The 24,096-nt window shown below is 40.5% G+C and overlaps 1 protein-coding gene across 2 annotated transcripts in view; it reads right to left on the reverse strand.

The window, feature by feature from the left end:
* Positions 1 to 24,096, reverse strand: part of diaph2 (diaphanous-related formin 2) — a 397,085-nt gene that overhangs the window by 122,227 nt on the left and 250,762 nt on the right. For both annotated transcript variants that reach the window (XM_036548047.1, XM_036548046.1), the window contains one exon: positions 19,518 to 19,647. In XM_036548047.1, the coding sequence (XP_036403940.1) occupies positions 19,518 to 19,647 (130 nt within the window). The remainder of the gene's footprint in view (positions 1 to 19,517; positions 19,648 to 24,096) is intronic.

Consider the following 24,096-nt stretch of genomic DNA (forward strand, 5'->3'; position numbering starts at 1 on the left):
GCGTGCATTATGTGTTACATATGCTCTTGTCACCCTCACCTTGTGCACGCAACTACAGAAAGTCTGTCAATAAGGCCGACTCTTATCTTGCAGTGCTCGCAGATATACATATATGGAAAACCTCCACGATTTATTTGGAAGAAAAACAAGGAGAGAATTCAAAGGTCGAGCTATAAAAGGTCAGTCCTTTGTATGGACTTTCAAAGGCTTGAATCCATCCATTTTTTCATTTTTAATGAAATGTGTTGCTGTTTTTTTTTTTTGTTTTTTTGCAATGTTTTATCTTTCTTTTTTGTATACACTGATTTTTAAAAACTCATTAGCACATAATGCCCTGATTACTGACTGTTTCATTTACAACAAGCTTTTCATTTTCAGCACCATGAATGCCTGCTACACATTTATTTATCAACAGAATGCCTCAGCATAAAAAAGTACAAATTTGCCAACTCAACTTCACCATTAAAAACTCAAGGTTTCTCAAATAAATGACTACATACAGGCATTCAGCAGCCTGATGTTTCTTGATAACAATGAATCAGCTCATGAATAAATCAATAAATCAACCAATCAATTCATAATCTGGGACTAACTAAACCCTTGAACATACCACACAAAATGCACAACAGTGTTTACATCTGAACATTTTAAAAAATGATTATTGTGCAGACTCTACCAACATAAAGCAATTGTGATGTTGCCATAATTAAGCTTGAGCTGAATGAAAGACTCTGCGTGTGGACAGGGAGAAAATAGCATGTAATCATGATGTAGGAGTTGACTCTAAAAGGCTTAATTTAATGCTCTACTGTAGTAAAGTTGTACCTTACTTTTTACACAAGGTAAAACACACACTGCGCTTGTAATCTGAGCAATCTGAGGCCTACTGTGTCACTGTAAAGCTATGCTATATACCACAACATCTGTCACTTTATCTTCTTTGTCCAATTACACTGCACTTTATGCAATTTATTGCAATTCAAGAATTAACTGCATATTGTGCTCAAAAACACAGACAATATAGTTATAAGGCAGTTTATAAATTCTGTTTGTAAGAGTGAAGTCATCCACTTATGTTTTGGATTCCCTCACAACTTGTAATATGACACTTAACCAAATGCAACAGCACATTAGTGTAAAAAACCCTTTCAGAGTTTATCTAAGTGCCTGGATGTCAGTCACACATGAGTGAAAAAATAACAGACTTTCTGCTATAAAAGTGCCGCCTCCTTAGAACCAATAGAACCAAAGATGCAGTTGAGAAACTGGGAATTCCACAGTCTACACTGTGTACAATTGCAAAAAACAGAGACAGAACATAATGAAGAAAAAAGGAGGCAGAAAAAGATTGTGAACCAGTAAGGCAATGACGATGAAGACAGCACTTTGTAGCCTCAAAAGCACTAATTATCACCAAAACACTAAAAAAAAAATCATTAATGTGAGTTACTAATTTATGTTTGAAATAATTTCTTTGGAACATCAGTTGCGCCATGGCAAACTCAAACAGCACAACCAATTCACATGCGTACACTAAAAACACTGCATTCACATGTTTTGTTGCACGTTAGAGTTCATCTGTGGACATTACTTGGTTACATAAAAAGAAATGAAGAAAAAAATAAACATCCATTTTGTCCGCTGTCCGCAACTGAAAGAAAGAATCAATTGCTTACACAACATAAAATTTTCCTAGACAGACACAATTCTGACACCTGTATACTACATTGTACTTCTCCACATCGAGATATTTCCCAACTTGAGAGGAACATCATTCACATATGTGATTCCAGTATTCAAAGGACAGTGAAGACATGACAGTGCAACCACATGCTACCTGCAAAAAAAAAGAATAAAATACAAATGTCCTGCCTGCACAACACAATGCTGTCTTTAGTACTGGCTGCAGGCACATACTGTAAAATTCATACACTTCAAATTTTAATTCTCTATTTTGATAGCATAACAAAGGACAAATGCATGGATGAGATAATTACAGGATCACTCTTTGCATGCAAGCAATAGGAAGGATATTTGCTGTTTCTGGAAATAACACAAGTCATTGAAAAGTAGTACAGTTCTAAGGAGCAGTCAGAGCTTGTTTAACTCAACTGGGCAGATCACCCCTGGCTGGTAGGCTTGCGTACTGCAGCTGCTCACACACAACAACACCAACACACATCAAGGCTTGCAAGGTGAAATTAGATCTGCGGGACAGTCACGACTTAGCGAAGCCACTGCAGACGCGCTGACCTGACTTCACAGGGGCGAGGGGGTTACCTCAGCTGTGAAAACGACAAAAGAGAACGCGTGCTATTGTTTTCGCCCGCATCTGTACGAGCACATCCTCCAGGTGACAGGTAATGGTGACAGACAGGTGCAATGTGTTTATTCTTTTAATTGTTTCTCGTAGCAAGGCTTACATGTCACCTTTTAAAAGCCATACTGTAAATCCAAAGGTGTTGTTTCATGCTTACTCTGTGCTGTGTGTCTATCACAGCTAGCGCTGTTTTCTGTTTACAAGTGCCACATGCTATCAGGCTGATTCCCCAGCAGTAGGTGATCAAGGCTGCGCTGAGCACGAGGAGACCACCCTCCAGTGCTTACACCATAAAAACTTCTGATAGCTGTTTGCAGTGCTTTTTAAAAGCTTTTTTTTTTGCGGGTTCAGTTTAAAAATAAACTCTGTAAAGTTCAACGGGGGAATGGTTCAGTCAAGCAAGCCATTCAAAGATTTATCATCTTTGTTTATGTATTTATTTTCCTTTCTTTTCATTGTTGCTTCTCTCGTTGGCCCCCAGACAACACTTCTCTGAGATTTGTCACATCAAGTGAAGTCTCTGATTCAAGCACTAGTTGTTTGTCGGCTGCAAACATCCAAAAGATTTGGAGAAGGTGCAGGGGGGGAGCAGTTGTATATTCAGCCTCGCTTTAAACTAGCAGTTTTTCTGACAGCAGCAGCATGTTAAGACTCAAATCTCCTCTCTCTGGAGTTAAAGACCCACCCATATTTACAAACTAGAAATCTGAGTTTTTTTTGTTTCATATCTTTTATTAGGGGAAAACATGCAAAATTAAAAAAGTGCAGTTTTAGGCAAGTCAGTGCAGGTGGTATCTGGCACTGGTCTTGCAAATATGGAATAGAGCAGCGTCCATTGAACAAGATGAAGGGTTCCTCAGAGCTGTGTGTATCTCCAGCCATGAAAAAGCCTTGGTGGCACAATAAGAAGCACAACTACATTTTTTTTTTTGTTTTAAATAAAAAGGTTCCTTGTCCACCTCAGCCTGCCAAACAGTCCTGGCATTAGAAATGTTCAACTGTGACAGGACGTGTGTCTAGTCTGGCAAACAGCATTACTCTCATTTCCAGTGGAATTGTCAACTTTCATAGAAATCTGCTGTCAGAGAGCGGAGCGCAGTGCTAACCGGGGTAGCAAGATTCTCCGCATGTCTCCATCTCTGTCTGTATCCATACCAGCAAGGCTAAAAGCAACTTTTAAAGAAGAGAGTTCACAGAAGGAGGAGGGAAGGGTGCCTCCCTGTCTCCTAATGCTTCTGTCTTCCAAAAAGGGGGGTGGGGGGTTAGGGGGGTGGGGGGTTGGGGGGGGGGGGGGGTGGGGGCACAAAGACCACATCACTCATCTTATTATCAAAGAAGTCAGACAGGTCAGCTTCCTGCTCCTCATATTCCTCCTGACAAGTGTTCATTCTCCTGGTAAAGCTTTGGTTACCTAGCAGGACATCCTGCTTCAGAGAATAAGTTAGTCTGAATCAACCCACAAATATCTGTGAGGCCTGGGGGGGGTTCCAGCCCACTCCTCCACTCCCAAAACATCCTGTCATCTGTTTTTGGAGGAAATGAAGTGCATATGTTGGCATGGCTAATATCTGTTTCAAAGTAAAGACTGACATTTTATGCTGAGTGTCACAGACCTGACTATAGAAGGAGCTTTGTCTCCCAGCACATCCAGGTTTGTGAACATGACGGAAAACTTGATGGAACACAAACACATCTAATTAGATTTATATATAAAAATGACCAGCATGAAATAACCTGAAAATTTGTTTCAGGACCTGCTAATAGAACTCATCATCATCAACCAAAAAATAAAGCATATGCAATTCAATAAAATATGTATCAAGACATCCATAAAAGGTAGAAAGTTATCTTGTAATGACTTTACAAAGCAGAATAACTGAATAAATAGCATACTTTTCTTAAAGATGCAGTAACTGCCAAACTGTGACTGTGCTTAATTAAGTTACTAATAAGCTTGAGCACGCTTTCTTTGAGCCTCATAAGAGGTTGACTTTGCGTGGTTCGCATAAGACACACGTTTACAATGGTGTGCTCACCCAAAAATGCAAAATACACAAGATCCTGACACTTCCCTTTATTTTATCTGATTAAATCACATTACCTATTCTGTTCAAGGTGTCAATATTTATTTAATGAATGGCCTCTTTATCAATTTCAGCTATTTTGTTTACAAAGGACCAAGTTGCAACAACAATGCTCACTTGATCTAGTACAAGATGGCATCTGTTGCTCTGTCACCTCTAGCTGTGTTAAAGGATGCATGTCTTAAGAGTGAAACCGTAAGTAAGTACTGCAAGCCAAATGAAGCTCTCTATACTTTCTCATTTCTGTGTTACTTTGTTAATTCACTCCTACTTTGGCTTGGTAGTGACAAAAGAACAGCTCAGTCAGGTGTTTACACAGTGAAGGTACTTTCATGCTTGGCATTATTTAGTGCATTGCTCCACATTAACATAGTAATCAAATGCTAAGGCATCCAGTGAAGGAGGTAATCATTTGTGGGTCCTGTCATGCCTTTCAAGACGACAGTACACAGAGATGTGGACTGGGACCACAGCCGAGATCTATTCCTACCATCCCACAAGACACTGGCAGTGCCTGACAAGAAGGAGCCACATGCTAATTACTTTTGGGTTCACACTCACGCCTGTCTGCTGCCTCCTAACTTATTGCTATGCATGAAATCTGTTAGTGTGAACGGGACATAACCACCTTTAATCACCATCTTCAATAGCTGAAATCAGTACTGGGGGTGGGCAATCTGATCCCAGACCTGTGGTAAGGGGAAGAATTGACTGTGGCATGACATGTTGTGATGCTAATAGGTGAACGGGTATAAATAAAACTCAGATTACATTATGCTAAATTTGTGACAGGGGGAGAATCTGGCAGCAATGCTGCCTGCATGTGAATAAATGAGGAAACTCCTCACTCCTTTCCATTCCCTGTCAGTCTTGCCAGGTTGGCACAGATTTTTATATGCTTTATTTCTCACGTATTTTGACCTAAAAATGGGTGTGTGGTATGCAAAATGAATACACGCTAGCAGGTGAAGGAATAACGCTGATCCATACAAGTGTGTAAGGTCTTCCATTACCTTCTGTGAAGGCTCTGAAACCTTGCCTCTGGCACTGTTTGAACAGAGTAGGGACCAAGTGCAAATCGACCACAGGGATGGGGCAACACTCTACAAGTTTAATCCAGATTTCCAGTTTGATTCCAGTTCCACATCCTCTTCCAATGCCAAGTCAAAAAAAAACAAAAAAATGGCTTGATTGTTTACGCGAGAGGTAAATTAACCTACTGCACCGAACTTTGCAACAGTCATGTCTTTAAATCAGCTGGGCAGCCCGTTAAACGCAGCCGTTAATTTTGCCCACACAAACCTGCACAGACTGTCGAAAGGGATCAAGGCGGAATCTGGGATGTTAGAGCGGCACACTGTCAGGGCGCCTCCACCACCTACGCAGCCAGAACTCAGCCTTGGGTGACACAGGTATGCTCTGTCAATCTCATTCAACAGATGAAATGACTCTTTAAACAAAGACGAGAAAGGATGGATTCTAAACCACGGACCTCGTTCACTGTTGTGGAACAAAGGCGTGATGATTAATGCATAAATGCATTAATTGAACCTGAAAAGCTTAAGGTTGATTGATGGTGAGGCACTGGGTGTTCAATGGATTTGGCAGATTTTTTTTCCTTTGCATTTAATCTGGACTAAAAGGTTTTGACAATGAAGGCTTAATCCCTGGGAAGGCAATGCTGTTTTGCAGGGGTCCTGAATTTCCCTCTGGAAGATGCAATGTTTCCGCTGGTTTTTTCGTTCAGTTTACTCACAGAGACCATGAGTTCATTTCACTCTATATCGCTGTTGTTGAGTAAGCGGTTCGACATCTTAACAATGCTGTTTAGAGAGAGTACTATTATCTGTAATTCACTGCTTAATGCCAAATGTTCTTGGGAAGGAAACTCTCTTCTGATCCTACAAAATTTCTTCGTACAAGTTTCTGAATTTTAAAGTGCATGAAAATTCTGCGGTCTACTCAAAGAATCAATTCTGGTACATGTAATGGTATTCGTTCAAAAAATAAGTTTAATAATAAGTTAAATAAGTTTGCTGTTTTAGATCACAAAAACATCCCATCTGCAAGAATACCACATCGAGACCATACCTACAGCTAATCAATCATTCTTGTGCTCCAGCTTTACCTCTAAGATCTTATTTTTCACTTCTTCGTGCACTCCTTTATATTTCATAATATAAATGTTTAAAAGCAAAACTTAAACTTGCAAACTTAAACTTTCCAACTGTCAACTTCCTCATATTAAAAAACAATAGATTTTAAAGACTTAAAACACCATGAATACATTCTTCTTCTCTCAAATACCTCAAGTGTCAAACACTTGTCATGACAACTCCTTGTGAACCACTGATTCACTTCTATTCTGGTACACACAGTCTACATACAGATGTGTATTTAAATTGCAAGGAATGATAGTCTACTGAGATAAAAAAAAAAGCAGTCGATGTCAGCGTTTCCCAAACCTCTCCTGGAGGACCCCTTGTCCTGCATATTTTAGATCTCTCCCTGCTCCAGCTGTGTTGGATCTAAAACATGCAGGAAAAGGGGTCCTCCAGGAGAGGTTTGGGAAATGCTGGTCTACATGATCCTTTGGATGTGCTTTCTCTAAATCTTGCTACATGAAATAACATGGCCGCAAGATGACTATCATGTTGATGCTGACTGTAAATGAGAACATTGTTTTTAAATGTTGGAAATAATGTACAAATAGCAAAATAATGTGCGCATGCGCACACACACACACACACACACACACACACACACACACACACACACAGTCAACTGTCTTAAGCCAAGGTCATCATTCTGCATTTTGTGGTCTCTGTGTACTGGAGGCTAGAGCAGCACAGGGAAGAGTCACTGGACCTTAATTAAAACTGTTCTACTGTACTCATTAATTGTTCTTTTCCTTTTGGCCTGAAATAAAAAAGAAGAATTACAGCAAATCCATGGGCCAGTCTACAGAAATATCTCATCAGGTAAATGCTAAATAAAATGGTGTCTGTCCAGCCCAGCCCATAGAACTACCAGTTACACATGACCCCTCTATACTACAGGCCTGTATTCTACCTTCCGAACCAATTCCCACTGGCCATTTTACCTGGAAAGTGTTTCCTCCCAGGGCAACTGAAGGAAAAGTAATAAAAACGGGTGAACAGTCAGCCATTCATCAAATCCTTTAATAATCCCGCTGAGAGAAGAGAGGACAGGTGTCTCATCTTATTCATGCAATTATAAGTACTTTATCTCTTATTTTATGTTTTGAAGCTTATTATGTGATCATTTTCATTTTGCATTATTATACCCTTTATTACCCATCCATGGTGAATTCGGGGAGTAAAATCTGGCCAAGGGTTCTCAAGCCTGTTTGTTGCTAAGGAAACACCATGATTTTTTTTAACTGACATTAAACTGATTCACAACGACACCCATCTTTTGTTTTTTTCTTGGAGGACTTCCTTCAAAGCTTTTGTTCAAAGTTTTCTTTGAAATTATTTTAGATGTGTTATCGAAAAGACTAGGGCCCAAGAGAAAAAAAGGCACTTGAAAGATATTATGACTCCGATTCACTGGGAAACAGGATGGAAAGACTGATAATGTAAGAGTATGAGCAATTGGTCCCTTAGCTCAAAATCACTGCGTAAAAAAAGCTAGACATGCATAAGCATTTCCCATTTCATAGCCTTACACAACTACAGTTTAATAGAAAAGGACACTGTTTAGAAACAGCATGATAATGTTATCCTAATGCTACTTTTATTTAAATAGTGTATACATACACACACATACACACGCACGCACACACACAAACACACACACACACACACACACACACACACACACACACACACACACACACACACACACACACACAAACATAAAATAAACTTCATATGCAGTTCACATATTCACTACAAAGAAAAATAAAACAGAACTGAAAACCACCTGAAATGGAGTTGCTGAGCAAAAAAAAAAAAAAAATGTACATATTATTGAAGAGACATAATAATCCAAAAAACCTTCAACAAGTTCAGATGATTATAATTAAAGAGGAGGTACAGAAGAAGATGACTAGTTAAAAGTGAAATTAAATGTAAGCCTTTCATTGAAGGCCTACCTTTAATTAGGTCCTTTATTTGGCCTTTTATGACAATAACATAAGGAAAGAAAATTGGTCAACTTTCAGTTACTTTAAGGGCAGGCTTACATTTTTTTTTCTTTCTTAATGGATGTGGATACTTTTATCAGCAGAGGGGCAAGAGGGGAGAGATTAGCCCTGTAATTTGATACCCTGAGGATGCCACAAGCATAAGGAGAAAAAAGGCCTAGTTACTGAGGGAGTTCTCTGAGATTTGGAGGGCAAACATTAGCCTGTATTATAGGAGGCTATTAGCCTGTGAATAATAGGGAGACCAAAACACACCCACTCTTTTAGACAGAGCACCTCAATTCTTGGCAGACAGCATTCTGCACAACACAGAAGGGGCTGAATATGGGGTGCATTTCCAAGGGAGGACAGCTGTACATAACAGAAAATAACAATGATCGTGATGCCCCCGATTTTAACATTAACATTTATCACAATGGAACAGTACTTATCCAGGGTTATGAAGCCAGTCGGGAACAATTTGTAAGTGATTTCCAGGACACCAGTTATCTTAGAAGGATAAAGGTACAACAGCCATGCTGCGCTCAGAGAAGCAGCCATCACAGCCACCACCACAGGCCTAGCTACTGTGGGCTCCACCCTTGTACCCTTATACCCACTCCAAGAACCCCTTGAAGACCAGCCACAGTATTCTGGACTAAACAGCAAAAACACAGACCTTCTCAGAAAAATCAATGATGCAAGTATTATTCTACAAGAAACATGGTGCAGTAGAGATGTGTTCACTCATTACTCATCAGACAAATAATTTTGTTTAAATCTGACAAACTCAATAAGACCAGTTAGATTGGCTAGAAACAGCATTTGGCAAAAGGTAACAATTGAGGTGCACAGCATAGAACATCTTGCTCCACACATACTTTTTTTTTTCCCAAAATCCCCTTACTTTAATGAAATTAGTTCCCCACACTTGAAGCAGACATTTGCTATTTCCAGTCACAAGGAAATGTGCTCATCTGCTGGCAACTACTAGGTGCAAGGGATGGAGTGAAGATTTCCAGAAAGCTTTCAGTCACATTTAAATAATTTTTCTATATAATCAGTGAAACTGGTGTAGGCAATAAAGAATATTTCACAATTAAATCAATGTACAAAGGGAACAAGTCCCTCTTCATTCAAGGGAATGGAGTGAGAGAGGACTGCAGTTTCAGTCAAACACTGTACACAACATACACTTTAGTGAGTTAGCAACAGTGCTGGAACATTCTACATGCTCTCACCCCGTACGATAAATAAATCAAATTCTTTCCTCATGCAGATGACCTGAATTCTGTTATCACCCACAGAACAGGGATTTCAGCAAAGCCTTACTCTGCTGGAACAGTACTGCCAGACAAGGGCCAGGTTGTTTCTGGAAAGATGTCCCCTCCACCTGGTGGTCCTGAAGCTGCATTAACCCCCATGAAACCATACACAAACATATAATAAAACAGAAAGAGAGAAAACAAAAGCTTCCAAATTGCTGTGTTACTGTAGCACTACAATTTCTTTTACTACAATTTTCACTACAATGTTCTTGTTTAATCTATTCAGGCAAACTGCTACATTTATTAGCTACCACTCTGTCCAAAACAGTCTACAGTTTTACAAGATGCTATCTTTTGGATGAGTTGTTTCCTTTTTCCTGCTGTAGTTTTTTATATAGCTGTAAAATGGTGTATTGTCAGTTCTGAAAAAGAAGCAAATTATAAAATGAGTCAGTCCCCTTTAATTTCAAGGAAGACCAAATGGGTGAGTAAATGACAGTGGTATTGTAAAATATATGGAATGGAAATGAACAGAAGTACAATATGTGAAGGACATCACAGGCTCCTTTTGGAGGTATTCCTGACCTCGCAGGAGCACATCTTCATACTGAAAAGCGCTATATTTTGCGCTCTTAGACAGCTGTCTCTATTGTCCCCGCTGTGCCCCTCGTGTCACTTTCTTTCAGTTTAAAATGTTCAGAACACAAAATCACACGTGACGTCACCACATTCTCAGGACTTTACTGTCAGAACTCATGGCTTTTATAATGTTACTTACATGGTACCCCTCAGCCAAATCTTTTGACACGCATACAATTTTACTTCATTTAAAAATGCACTTGAGGAGAATCTTCCACCACTTCATCCCTGAATTAATCTCTTGTATTTCATATGGGTTTTCAAATGTTTATACAAGCGTGTGCACCCACACATGGATTGGAGCAACTGGACTTCTTGCCCTGCCATGGGAAGTCACACTGGAGGCAACCGGCTCTACCAATATATATGAGGCATCCGGTCCTCACCACGTCTCACTCGGTACCATCCAAGAAAACAGGATAAGGTTATTACTGAGTGCCTGGAGTTTGAAAGTTTCCACAGGTTTAAACAAATTGTTGAAAGAAACAAAAAGAAACAAAACAAACAACATATTCCCTGTCAGTCTATGTAATATCCCACATCCTGAGATCTGTTATCCCACTGGCAGAGATGCAGTATAACAGAGAGTATTGACATAAATTCAAAACACAAACATTTTAAAAAGAAAACATCAGATTCCGCCATGAATGATACATAATACTATAGTATAAATTGTACATTGAGATACCCCCATATGTATGTGTGTACTGTATATTATGCTGTGTGATAATTTGTCTAGCACAGTTTATTTTTATGTTACATATATTCTTTTTTCAGTAAAATTGATTACATTTCACACTGTGAGCTTTCAAACAGGGTCCATAGGCTTAGGTTGTTTTTTTTTTCCACTTTGAGCAAAAGAAAATAAGGAACAAAAGTAACAGGAGAGTGCATCATTTCTGAAAGTTCTTCTAGAAATAAATAATTCCTCACAGAATGTCCTAAATATGTCTATTTTTCAGACATTTCACTGTTTGTGGAGCCTTCTGAAAAGGTCCTACGAAAGCACAATCGCCAAGATCGGGGAGATGTCAAGTGTTTTTTTTTTTTCTCTACCTAAAACTTTAGCCAGTATTTATTTTATTTTTCTCTCCTGCATTTGCAACTTTTGAACTATTGAATTTGACTGACATTTCGATTTTTTTTTTCCTTCGTCAAGATCAACTTTTATTGCAGTGTGCAGGAAAGGACATTTACTACATTTTATTTGCCTTTAATTTAAACCGCCAAAATTCCCCTTTGGTGCAAAGACCTCAATAAACGGAGCCCACAGCTTCTTAATCCAGGCGTATTTTGCATGCATGTATGTGAAGCAGAGATAAGGCGGACATTTTTTTAACAAGAAAAAAAAGATTGAAAGAAATGTAGGGCACATCTCCATGGATTGATCTGAGAGGAGAATATATTCTTCAGGTGTGACAGCTGGAAAATTTCAGGGCAGAAGTAGAACACACCAAAAAAAAGCCAGGAGAGAGGAAGACAGATCAAGACCAAAAACACTTTTAAAATACTTATGGCACAACATAGCATCACATGCTGAGTTCATAAAACAATGTCTGGGTATGACAAGACATGATTAATGTAAGGCACATGCAATACCATGCACAAGTCATACGAATGTAAATCTGATTTTGCACTGCTCACTGTAAGATTCTTAACGTTCTTATCAATCACCATAACGTAGGGAAAGGAAGAAAAGGAATTTCATTAGCCTTTGGAGCACTGCAGACATCAAAAGTACAATCTCCGGCATTTACTGGAATGGGAATTAGGGAAATCAAAAAAAAAGCCACAATCCTGGATGTCAAAACAGTCTGGTGTCTCTCCCACCGAGTCACAAGAAGTCTGCACTGCTTTCTCTATCTGTCAATCCCTGTGTCACAAAGCAAACCACCGAGCAACTTCACCCAAAGCTCCACACAACAAACAAATCACATCTTCTTTCCCCACACCCAGTGCACGAAGGCAATTCAGCCAATCACGTGATCTCATTTTAGTGGCGTGAGCAAACTAGATTCAGTGAATGTAGGGAGGGATCTTCTTCCCAGTCCTGGCTTAGCCTCTCCCTTCCAATTTTTATTCCTTTCCCTGTGTGTGTACTTGTTTTTGTTTTCAACCAGAGAGAGACATTTGGGCTACAAAATGTACCCAGGAGGCATGAAAACTGTGTGTTTAAATGGGAAATGTGCATTGGGTGGCAGTACTTCATTATGCTGCAGTGGCCCTGAACGAGCGTGGATAATAGATATATTCATGACGACATTAATATCCTTTGAGTTCAACTTTTTCTCTCACTCCCTTTTCCTTCACCCAGACTCCAAACTACTTTGCCCTTGGCGATGCCTTACACTAAATAGATTTATGAGAACATTTGTGCTATATTTCCTCTTTCCCCATATTCTCAAGACGGACTGTCGCTGCAGTTTTGATTGAGTGGAATCACCACACAGGGCTTGGCTCTCATTGTCAAGAATCGTCCCATTCATCGCTTATGGAGATTTAACAAGGCAAAGCTGGGCAATGACACCACACCCAGGGCTCTGTGGCCCCTATTTCCAGAGGGCCAGGGCTATAAAAACACTGGTTTTCAAAGTATGTGTCCAACTAATCCCAAAATCAAATTAAATGTGAATGGTGAACATTTCAGTTTTATGTTCGAAAGGGTGAGAGATTTATACAGGTGTTATCCTCATATACTTCGGCTCATCACAATCAATGTTCTCAAGTGATGTTTTAAAAACAAAAATACAAGTCAAGGGAAATGTTCAGGCACATTCTCAAAATATATATTTGAACTTAATCAGCTTCATGAGAATAGGTATAGTACAGCTGTCCCTGCAGCAATGAAAAGGAATCTTGCAGAAATTTGATTGGCTAATATCCCTCGGGTTGTGATTCCGACGTCCCACATCAGACAGGGAACAGAGAGTGCCGACAGCAACGCTCAACCTGACCCCATTTAGAGCTTAACTAACAATGTATATATTTTCAGTGTGTTCTGTTCCCTGATACATTACTGCGATCTCCTGATCTTTCCCTGTACTCCCATTTACCTGAGGGAAATCACCAATCTTTAATTATCATTTCAGAAAGCTAAGCATCAGAGCGGTGGCAGGAGGCCGAGCGGCTGGAACGGGATTCCCCGAACGGTCTGCTCAGCACAAATGCCATTCATGCTGCTCTGCGGGACATCAGAGGAGTCTGAGGTCACAGCAAACAACCTTCCTACCTACCCTTTGCTCTCATCGAGACAGAGAAACACACAGACACAGACACAGACACAGACACACACACACACACACACACCCTGCTCTTCCTGACTGCTCTTCATGGCATCTGTGAACAAACAACTCTGAGCCAGTAAAATTACAACAGTACATTATCTTTTTTGGGCAGTGTTATTCTGTTTATGTCTAGCCACAAGTTTTGCACCCAGAATATTACCCAAAGGGTAAATGTAATTGAGGGAATATGAGTACATTATTCAGATTGTCTTTTTATTTTAACATAAAAAAATAACACGGCGGTCATATGGGGAGGTAGGTTTGGGTGTGCCATATTTCATTAAATACAGCCATGGATATTATGGATCACTGCTGCTCTAGCTTCACAGAAGTTCAGTGCTAGTTTCTGAAGGTGTGTGTCAGCAAGTACTTTGAGGCAAAGCTGGCAGTTCTGGGCACAAACAAATGAGCTGAAAAGTGTTTCATTGATTTTTAGTTCATGCCTACAGATGAGGCATATTTTAAAAGTGGTAATGTCTCAAACTGAATCAAAGCCCTGCTGTTAAATCCATGCTAATCAAAATCTATACTTTATCTGTGATGGGCCAAAAAAGAGCAACTGAGCTTTGTCATACAGAATATTCAATCCTTATTTGAGGAAAGCAATCCTTTGCAAAATGGCTTTTTGGTTGAAAGCAAAGATGAAACAACCTTAACCCATGAAGTAATACATCTGTATACTTAATGTAAATGTAAATATATACTTATTTATAGACTTATGTATACTTATGTATGCTTATTTATAGAATTAAATTTCAACACAATTTTTGTGTTGAAATTCACGACTGTAAAAATGTCAACAGTGTGCTATCGTGTGCAATGTAACGACTTCACAAGTAAAATATGTTCCCCCTACAGCAGATAATCAATGCATAACAAAGCCTAATCCATTCTGCAGCCAAAAAGAGGAGACGCCCTCCTTCTTCATTTGTGTAGCGTGCATGTGCAGAGCTGTGCAGAATGCACTGTGGGGATGTATATGCATGTTCATGTGGTTCTGGTGAGTTCATGCGTTTTCTTGAGGGTGTGGGCAGAAGATAAACTTCGGTACATGGTGTTCAACTTGGCCTGAACCATGTTCTGCAGGGGGCGGGGGGGGGGGATGGTTCTCTAGGCCTAAAAGTGAGAAAGTGATGGGGAAAGTGGACAAATAAATAAACAAAAAGTCTTGAATGATGGCTCAGATTTCATGGTCATTCCCCTTGCACCAGTCCTTCCTTGAGATTCAGCAGATTTCCGTTTTGGCCTCTCATGGGGGGGACCCCCACAGACTGTAATTACAACTGGCCTTGATGTAGATGAACTTTAATGGCTGCAATATGAGTCCTCAGTCTGCACCTACACCTGGGACCACTGTTTTAAACAGGGTGGGGGTTCAATGTCCCTGATCTCTGCCTGTCAGTGGAATTTCAACTCCCTTCTATTTTGACACCAGTACCTCACACAAAGACATTCAAAGTCCATTACTTCACATACAGTATTCAGTCAGTAATTATATTGCTAATTTTTCTGTCAGTAAATACATAACAGTTACTTCTTAAAAACAAAAAATTAGTTCTTATTCATACATAAAAAACTGAATATCAAATCAATACAGAATTTCCGTAATTTATCAGACACAAGCAAAATCTAATGAAAATGAAAGGGGTTAAAAGGGCTCCTCACACAATCACATAATGATCTCAAGCATATGCCAAAGAGCTCGGCTTAGAGTGGTCAGTGAAATAATCTAGTTATTATTGATTAACAATTAACTTTCTTTTCAATTTGGATTTGTCATGATAATAGCTGAGCATTAACATTACATGGAAATGATACGAGGCAATTAACATGGGGAAAGCAGTGGGCGTAATGCAATATAAAGTGATTAAGGTAGGTCAGCCTGCAATAAAGCAGACAGAAGGAGGACTTAAAGTCCTTTGTCTGCCTTGTATTCCCTTTGTAAAGATCCAGAGGTTAAGGATTGCCAGAGAGGCTCGCTGTAGTGGGCTTTGGGGAATCTAAGCAATCTAAGAGCCAAAGAATGCCAAAGACCTCCTTGAGCAAATGAGCCAAGACTGATTAACTTTTTCAATCAGGTATATTAAGTGTGCCGACACCAACCACCTTTTCTAGCTGGAGCTGTGATTTAATCAGCACGCGACTCCACCTTAAGTCCGCCAGTCTCTCCCCTTGGCTATTGACACAGACGATTGTGCACATCTGTTGTTTCCAACAGCATTTCCTAAGTCACACACATTTGGTGTGATGGCATGACACTTCCCGGCAAACAGGACGCGCCTGCGAGAAGGGAACCCTTAGCAGAGCGAAGAAAAGAATTTTCTTCCGGAGATCACGAAAAAAACACAGCGCGGCCGGTTTACATTCGGGTACCATTTACCCTATACCTATCACACGATCTGCCCAGCGAGTCTGAGAGCTCCTTCTAATGGGTTAGTCTGGAGGAGAGATGCAGCGCTCCGCTGCTCCTGGCGTTCCGCTGCATTACACTGCGGAGCCGAGCTGATGCTTAGATGGAGGAGACAGGGATAAAGTGAGGGAAATGCCATCGTAAAGAGACAGGGAAAAAAAAGCACTTTGATTCCAACAGCCAACAGGCATGAGCACATAAGGGGAGAGGAAAAAAAAAAAGTTATCTCAGCATAGGAGAGACGGAGAGGGGAAAAAAAAAGAAGTTAATAAAGTGATGAGAAAAAAAAAGAAGGAGAGCATAAGGGATGACAACTGTATAACGCTCAAGGTTAGGACGAGCTGTTGTACCGAGTAAAGGTAGCAAGATATTCGTATGCTCTTTTACCAATTTACCTGACAGGAGAAGGAACACTTGTAAGAGATTTGCGGGTAGTGGTAAATTATTAATCTGGGTTTTGCTGTTCTACATGAGTGCAGAAGCTCTCTCAGACTGGTATGGAGCTGGAACATGGCCTGCCATTGCCACACTCCTTGGTGCAGCCGCTCGAAAGAAGGCTGATTAGACAAGTTTTGTGAAGCTCGACAGCAGCAACTGCGAGCCTTGTTCTTCCCTCAGCTGAAACGTGCTTAAAAAGGAGTAAAAACAACGGAATAAAACATGAGACGAGGCGACAACAGAGGTCCCTCGGCTGGTACGGCGCGAGGAGAAACTGAACGCACATGAAAAATGTATTTAAAACAAAGCACTTCACAGGGCTCTTTAAGAGGGCGAGTCAGACTCCAAATTCCAGCTGAGACACCTGTGGCACTGCATGCATTTGCAAACCCAGTCTTGCCTCAGCCAGAGCAGATTCATCTGGCCGGGAATTTCTTCCAAGGCCGTCCCGCAGACCAACGGCTTCCATCTCATTTTACCAATTCAATCAACATCCTGACGTCTGCTTAATCATCCTGTTCAGAGTACTGCAATAGTACACCTTTAAAAGTTCTGCTATTGCCCCTTCCTTATCTATATCATGAATATGCATTTGCTTCAGTTTATTGTACCAGGACAGGAAGATTTCAATAACTGGCAATATATATTTTTTTCAATTATTTCCTCTATTTCAGCTATAAGCAGCTGAATACCTTAAATAATAGCATGTGTTATTTCTTCAACCTGAACACAATCAGCTGCATGAGACACAGTATTTCCTTGAATATTTGCCTACTCTAAATAATGAACCCCAGAGGTCCATGTCCAAACACTTCCTGAAAGAAAGAAGTCTGCAAGACAAGACAAGCTGCAGCTTGGTCTAAAATGCACGTCCATGCCTCAGGCAGCGAGATAAAGTAGTTTTGAAGCGGAACAACAAGTGCTTTCACGGATGTTGATAATAGCAATTACATGTTAATACATCATTGACATCCATCATAAAAAAAAAATAAATAAATAAGCTTTTTTGTGTGCCAAGGATTTTAAGAAGACAGGCAGTTATTTATAAGTCACCTCAAAATAAAACACTTTCTAAGGGTGTGTTCATATATTCCATCTGAAGCTGCATTTGATGATGCCTTCATGTGATTTTTATCTTTGAATGAGTTGTGCACACAAAACTGTATTAAATGTACTGAAGAAAATTTATCAAAATGCCCAAACTGATAATACTACACATTAAAGTAAATTTACGCATATATATAGTATATATACTTTTCTTGTCTTGACGGTAAAAAGAAATGGAGTGAGATGAGCCAGTGTAATTCTGTTTGTTCTCACTTAATTTATTTTCACTGTCAAGAGCCCTGAAATATATTTAAAAAATCAAATGAAGCATTCAATGAAACAATTTGGGTCCACAAATCTCTGCAAAGGCTAGAAAAGGGGGTTAGCACAGCTGCAATCAAATTTTAAATCACCTATTGCAGATCAGCAAAGCCACTGAGCTCAAGGCCAAGAAACCAACCAAGGTTCCCTTCAACAAAAAGGGGTATAAGTGAACTCAGCTCGAAAGCCAGACAAACACTTGAGACAAACGTAAACCCAATGGACAGTCTGGTAGCTCCCTGCCAACATTTGATATAACCTCTTCTGATATTTGTTGTACAATCCACGGGTTCTGCCATATGCACTTTACCCAACTTAAGGCACCACATAAACCAACAGTGAGACAACTCATCCTATCCTGTGTACACATGATCACTATAAGCCTTTCCTCATTCCCATCCTGGAACAGATATAGGTCCCCAGTGTTTCATTAAAATTCATTCATTGACCCTTGAAACTATGCAAGATAGCAACAACCAAAATATCAAGCCTTTTCCCCGCAGCAGAAGATGATATGAGATTTACACATACTACAGGGCATGACTCAGAGCCCCCTGGCTATTGACAAGTTTTATTCCACCTGATGCAATAGCACTAATTAAAGTTCCCTAACCTTGTTGGTTCTAATCTCGTGGGCGGCTTCATAAAACATTGGATGGTCTAAATCAAGCCATAATCTATAAAAAAAAAACCTCACTGTTGGGGGTTTAAGGGAGTGCCACGGGAGAAAACCAATAAAAGATTTGTCAAATGTCTCTCGCAAACCTGTGAGGGAAGCAGAAAGTAAACATCCCAAGGTCACACCAGTGAAATGTTCGAGGCTTTAAAGTGTGAAATGTGATCATATCAGATCAGAGCAGTAATGGAAACACATCACAATATTAAGATCTGATTCAACGGAGCCTACACTGTGCATGGGTAAAAGCCGAATAATGAACCTCCACTATATGCAAGAGGGAAAACTGGTGCAAATTACCTATTCAAATTGTAATTAGAGGCAACTTCATTATTCGCATAATGTTGAAATTTCCAGTACAAATATGTGCAGCAAAAAAACACTGATAATAAACTTGCCATAAAAAACCCAAAAACAAAAGAGTCAGAAAGGAGCCAAAACAAAAGAGATGTAAGACAGAAGATGAAGTGCAGAGCTGTGGTAAAGACAAAGCTTAATAGCCAGAAGATTACAGCTGTGGAGAAAATTGCAGGTTTGTGGGGAATCTTTTTGCAATGAATGCATACAATTTCAAGAGGTATTTATTGAGGGATAGGACTATCACTTCTTTGAAGAAATTATTGCTCACTGTCTGAAAGGTATTACCAAAAATAAGTTTTAAGTGGCATTTACATCTTCACAGCAGCTCTCCTTCTGACATCACACAGAAGATTTGCTGCTAAATATAGTCATACTGCTACTTAGTAACCCAGAACAGGTAGTTTCAACACCTGGGAGTTGTAGCTAGTTCACTGGGCACACTGGAGTTCAGTTTCACCAGGTTCTGGGCTAGGTGGCAGTAATGCGCCTAAATGGTGTTTGCAGCTGTTGGACCACTCACCTTTGCTGGCGTTCTCCACGTGTTCCAGCTCATCGGGAAACTTCAGGATCTCTGGGTACTTCTCCTCACATTTCTCTGCCAGGAAGTGGAGCAGCGTTGTCTTTTGGTCTGCTGATTTAGTGTCCCGCAGCTGAAATAGAGGGACAGAGAACATTAAGTTCAGGCTGCAGGGACAAAGTGGATGTGGGGCATTTGGTAGGTAAAAAAGGTAATGTCCTTCCACTCAAGTAATGCAGCAGGCAGTCACACAAAAGAAGACTGCCTTGTGATGAGTGCCGGGTTGAAGTTTTAATCTAGCAACAACCTTGCCTTTAATATATTTAATCAAGCTGCAAAAGCAGGCTTCTCTGTTCAACCAACACTACATTGTGAATGTTATCTCAAAGGGTGTGTATTTTTAACCTTCCTTCTTCTTTTCCTCCTCTGTGAAACAGCGCAGATCAAAAACACTTTGATGTCACTCATTTGAATGTTACACTTCGGCACTTCTAATGTGCAACATGAATGAAAACCTACATCACCATCAGCATTAGAGCCACATGCTCAGTGGGTGCGGGGGGGGGGGCGGTTACAATTTGATGCATCTGGAAGCCCCTTGAACCCACGGCAGGGCCTTGCACAAGTGAGATGCTAGGGATGTGCCACATGGCCATACCAATGCAGGTCACACGAAGTTGGAAAGATGTAAGGGACTTCTGATGGTCCTTAGATAACAGTTAGTCTGTATTTGTCATGGAATAAGCAAGTACCTGTCAGGGATTCGGAAAACCAAAGTAAAAGAGTAGGAGGAATTTTCACACCCCGTCACCATTTTCAAGAACAGACACCAGAGTTCCCTTAGAGTCAGATTCGTGTGGTAGTTTCACAGAGTAATGCACATCACACATCCTGTTAACAACTGAAAGTTGATCTCAGTAAAGCTCAACTTCATACACAGCAGTGGCAGAAAAAAACATTCCATTTGAAACTAAGTAAATAACAATATCAGTAAAAAAGTCAACACAAGAACAAAAAAAAAACAACAGAGAAAAAAAATCAGCTAACAGACAAAGCAGCCCTTGGAGCGGTGGCCAGCAGTGTAATCTCTGTGGTTGTGCATTAGGAAAAGAGCTGAAAGCCTTTCATAGTCTGCATGACCTTTCAAATGGAGGTCCAGGCTACTGAGCACTGGAGTTCTAAATCCTTTCTCCTTCCTCTTTCAAACTCAGTACTGATTTTTGAGCGATTGACTGGTTGATGCATTCATGCGTACATATATTGCCTTCAAATGAATGAATATTTTGGCTTGATACTCTGCAGTATTTCTCCTATTTTTTTTTTTGCTTGCAGCTCAGAATAAATGCGTTTGGGAAATACATTTTTGTCAGAGGCATGAACACTACACCACCTTGCCTTGTGAATCAATAACACAAGGCTAGATCCCAGGCTTTATGAAGTGTGGGTCTCCAATTTAAAATAAGGAATGCCATTTCTATGGCAGCCTCACACCAGCCACATATAACAGTGTCCAGGCTCTGACTCACTTCTTCTCTTGTGACAATCCACAAGTCCACTGAATAGTGCAAGCTGAAAAGCATTATGTCATTTTTTTTTATTTTTAAAAATAGTACAATGTGGAGCAGGCAACAAGACACCACAGTAAACTAACTCATTGTTTTTTTTGTGCACATCCGATCCAGAATAAATATTTAAACATGGGAAAAAAAAACATAAAAAAAGATTTCCCACTGAGCAACATCTGTTTGGCAACATTTAGGTGCTATCGTATCATACATTAATGTGTCAACATAGCACTTCAAGGTAGTTTTGCGAGTAACTGATAAATATGTGTGTCAATAAAAATGAAAATTACCTCAGCCGCAGAGGCTGTGCATGAGTTATTCACCTTTTTATTTATTTACTACATGAAATTTAGAAGGAGCTGATTCTGATTACAGTCATCCATTATAGTGGACAAAGGCATAAACTGAGCAAATGGAAATCCTCCATTACCACATATTATTAGTTGGAAACAAGGACTGATGGTTGTCACAAGACCACTGTAAAATCAGCTGATTTAAGACCCCCCTCCCCAATTCCTCAGACTCTTTTCTAGATCTGCACGCTCTGAATATTGCCCGTGCAGATGGAAGGCTTCAAGGGTGACGTCGTTCCACGGGTTTGGGTACGGGGGGCGTCTCAAAAGCCATGCGATTCCTGCACGTTTGTGCCTCGTTTTCATTGACTGTCGCCACGGTTTGGGAAGGGGCACTGGAGGACTTGCAGAAGTGTACCTGTGAGCCCGACTCACACAACCAGGAACCTCTTGTTGTTTTTTGTTTCTTTTTGGCACTTCTTTCCTCCCTGAGTATCTGTCCTCCCGGCTCCGCGGAGGGGGACAGTGAGGGAGACAGAAAGCAGCGGGACAGGAAGAAGCTGCAGGGCTGCATTAAGCAGGGCAGTGGGGCTGAGTAACCCCCTCACCCTCTCTGGCTGAAACAGATTGCTCGCTGTCAAATCCGAGACTTCAGGATGGCTGGTTTGAGGAACAAGGCGCCCTCCGCATCCCCGGACTCAGCTCGACCGCGCATTGCAAATCCTCCCGGCGTTCAGTAAAGCAGAAGTGATATTAACCTTTTCAAGAACACAATGGCCGCAGAGGTCCTCTGCCAGCCGGCACACAGGCTGGCAGCGTTCCCTGGCAGACCGGTTATTTGTTTATTGTCTTTTTATTTTGGAGGGTTGGGGGAGCACACAAGCAAAGCATGGATGTGGCAACATACTGCCAGGCACACAATCAGACTGAAGCGTGGTGCACATGCACATTGTTCAGAAGTACACTTGTGTTCTACGCCAAATGAATTATGCATTGTTTTGGAGATCGTCAACACAGGTCATGCACATTTACTGTTTCTTTGAATTATAGGAGCCCTGCTTACATAAAGTACAGTCTAAGCTAACTATGCTTTCCATTATTTTTATCTTCGAGCTTGTGGTAGAGCATACTGACTACACTGTGCAGGGTGACACATGTTTTGCTATTAAAAAGGAAGCCCAGATGTGGAATGGCGCAGTTTTAGCATGATTTGAAATCATTGGCAGAGTTCCCAACCTCTGCTACAATCAGAGAATGATTGCAAAACCAAAGGGGTAAACAGTTTAAGCCTGGTGCAACTGATGGTTCTACAGGACCCCATTTATTATATGACTGCAGCCAACCACAGAGCAGTTAAATTCCCTGTCTGAAGCTCTCTCTTTAAATAGGGACATAAACATTGCATTGATAGCTAATTGTAATGAGAATTACAGCAACATGCAATTACGCCTCCAGATAAATAACCACACGTACTGTATATTACCGTGCTTAAGCACAATCACTAATGACAGCAAGAAAACAATCCATTAACCCATTGGGTCCCCTATTAAACACCTGATTGTATCATGCCGGGTAACAAAGCATCCACAATGAGATGCCCACTACCTGGCCCTCTCCCAGCCAACTCCCACCCCACTCCTACCCTACCACCGGTGATCACCTTTTTCCAAGTATTGATTGACAGTTTCTCTACCTTTACATCACACGGGTCCCTCTGAGTGTCACTGTGTCGTAATGATCTAGGATTACTTCAAATGATATGCATAGGGAGAGAATCATCTATCATCATGGTACGTGAACAATAGCAATATGTTAATCTAAGCACATCGTGGCACCTAATTACCTATTCAAAAAGGGCTCTGTGATCAATAAAGCTTTTAGCCTGGAGAGGCCTTTGTTTCCGTTTCAAAGTGAGGAAGTCTTACTCAGATTAAACGGCAATTGTTCACAGGTAGAATGAATTGCTGCAAACACACAAACCAGAAAAGCTGGAATTGATTAATCCATTAAGAAAGCATAATTCAGCAATTGCTTTACCACCAGTATTGTGCCATTCATCAATATATCAGCGAGCTTTATTGCCCTGCATCCTTTTGAACGTGCTCCTCTTAGCTGGCGATATTCTTACAAATGGACCCGCAAATAATCTCTGAATTATTATTGGAGTATTTCCTGTGGAGTGTTTTTTATTTTAAATGGTGCTGTGTTTGAGCATCCATTATATAAATCGTTTCCAATTTCTCCCAGAGAAATTGGCTATAAAGGACAGCAGGCTGAGGGACATGTCACAGCTGCAATCTCTGAAATGACAAAGCTTTACAAATGACTCAAAATGTGTCGCTCTTGGGGGAAGGGAAAAAAAACACTGAAAAAACCCAATACCATCGTAAATATCTGCCGGGTTTCCTACAAAATAACCCTTTAATCAAAACAGTTGCTTGTCTGGAATCAATGTTGTTGTTCCAAGCGCTGAAGACATGGGAAGCAAAGGAAATAAGAAAAGCCACATACAACGGCTTTTGTTTTTCCTCATTCTGATACAAAGAGAAAGTGCACGCTTTCTTCATAAAGGCAAGGAATATTTCAGCCGGTTTTGGGGGGGCTCTTGTTTTTGTAAATTATTTCTGCTTTGCTGACTAGCTGATTCTCCTCTTTCCGGCGCGCGGATGAATTTCAACTCAGCACCTCGGTAAATTATCTTCTGGCTGATATCAACCGTCGCCT

This window comes from Megalops cyprinoides, chromosome 16 (assembly GCF_013368585.1).
Source record: "Megalops cyprinoides isolate fMegCyp1 chromosome 16, fMegCyp1.pri, whole genome shotgun sequence".
NCBI lineage: Eukaryota > Metazoa > Chordata > Actinopteri > Elopiformes > Megalopidae > Megalops > Megalops cyprinoides.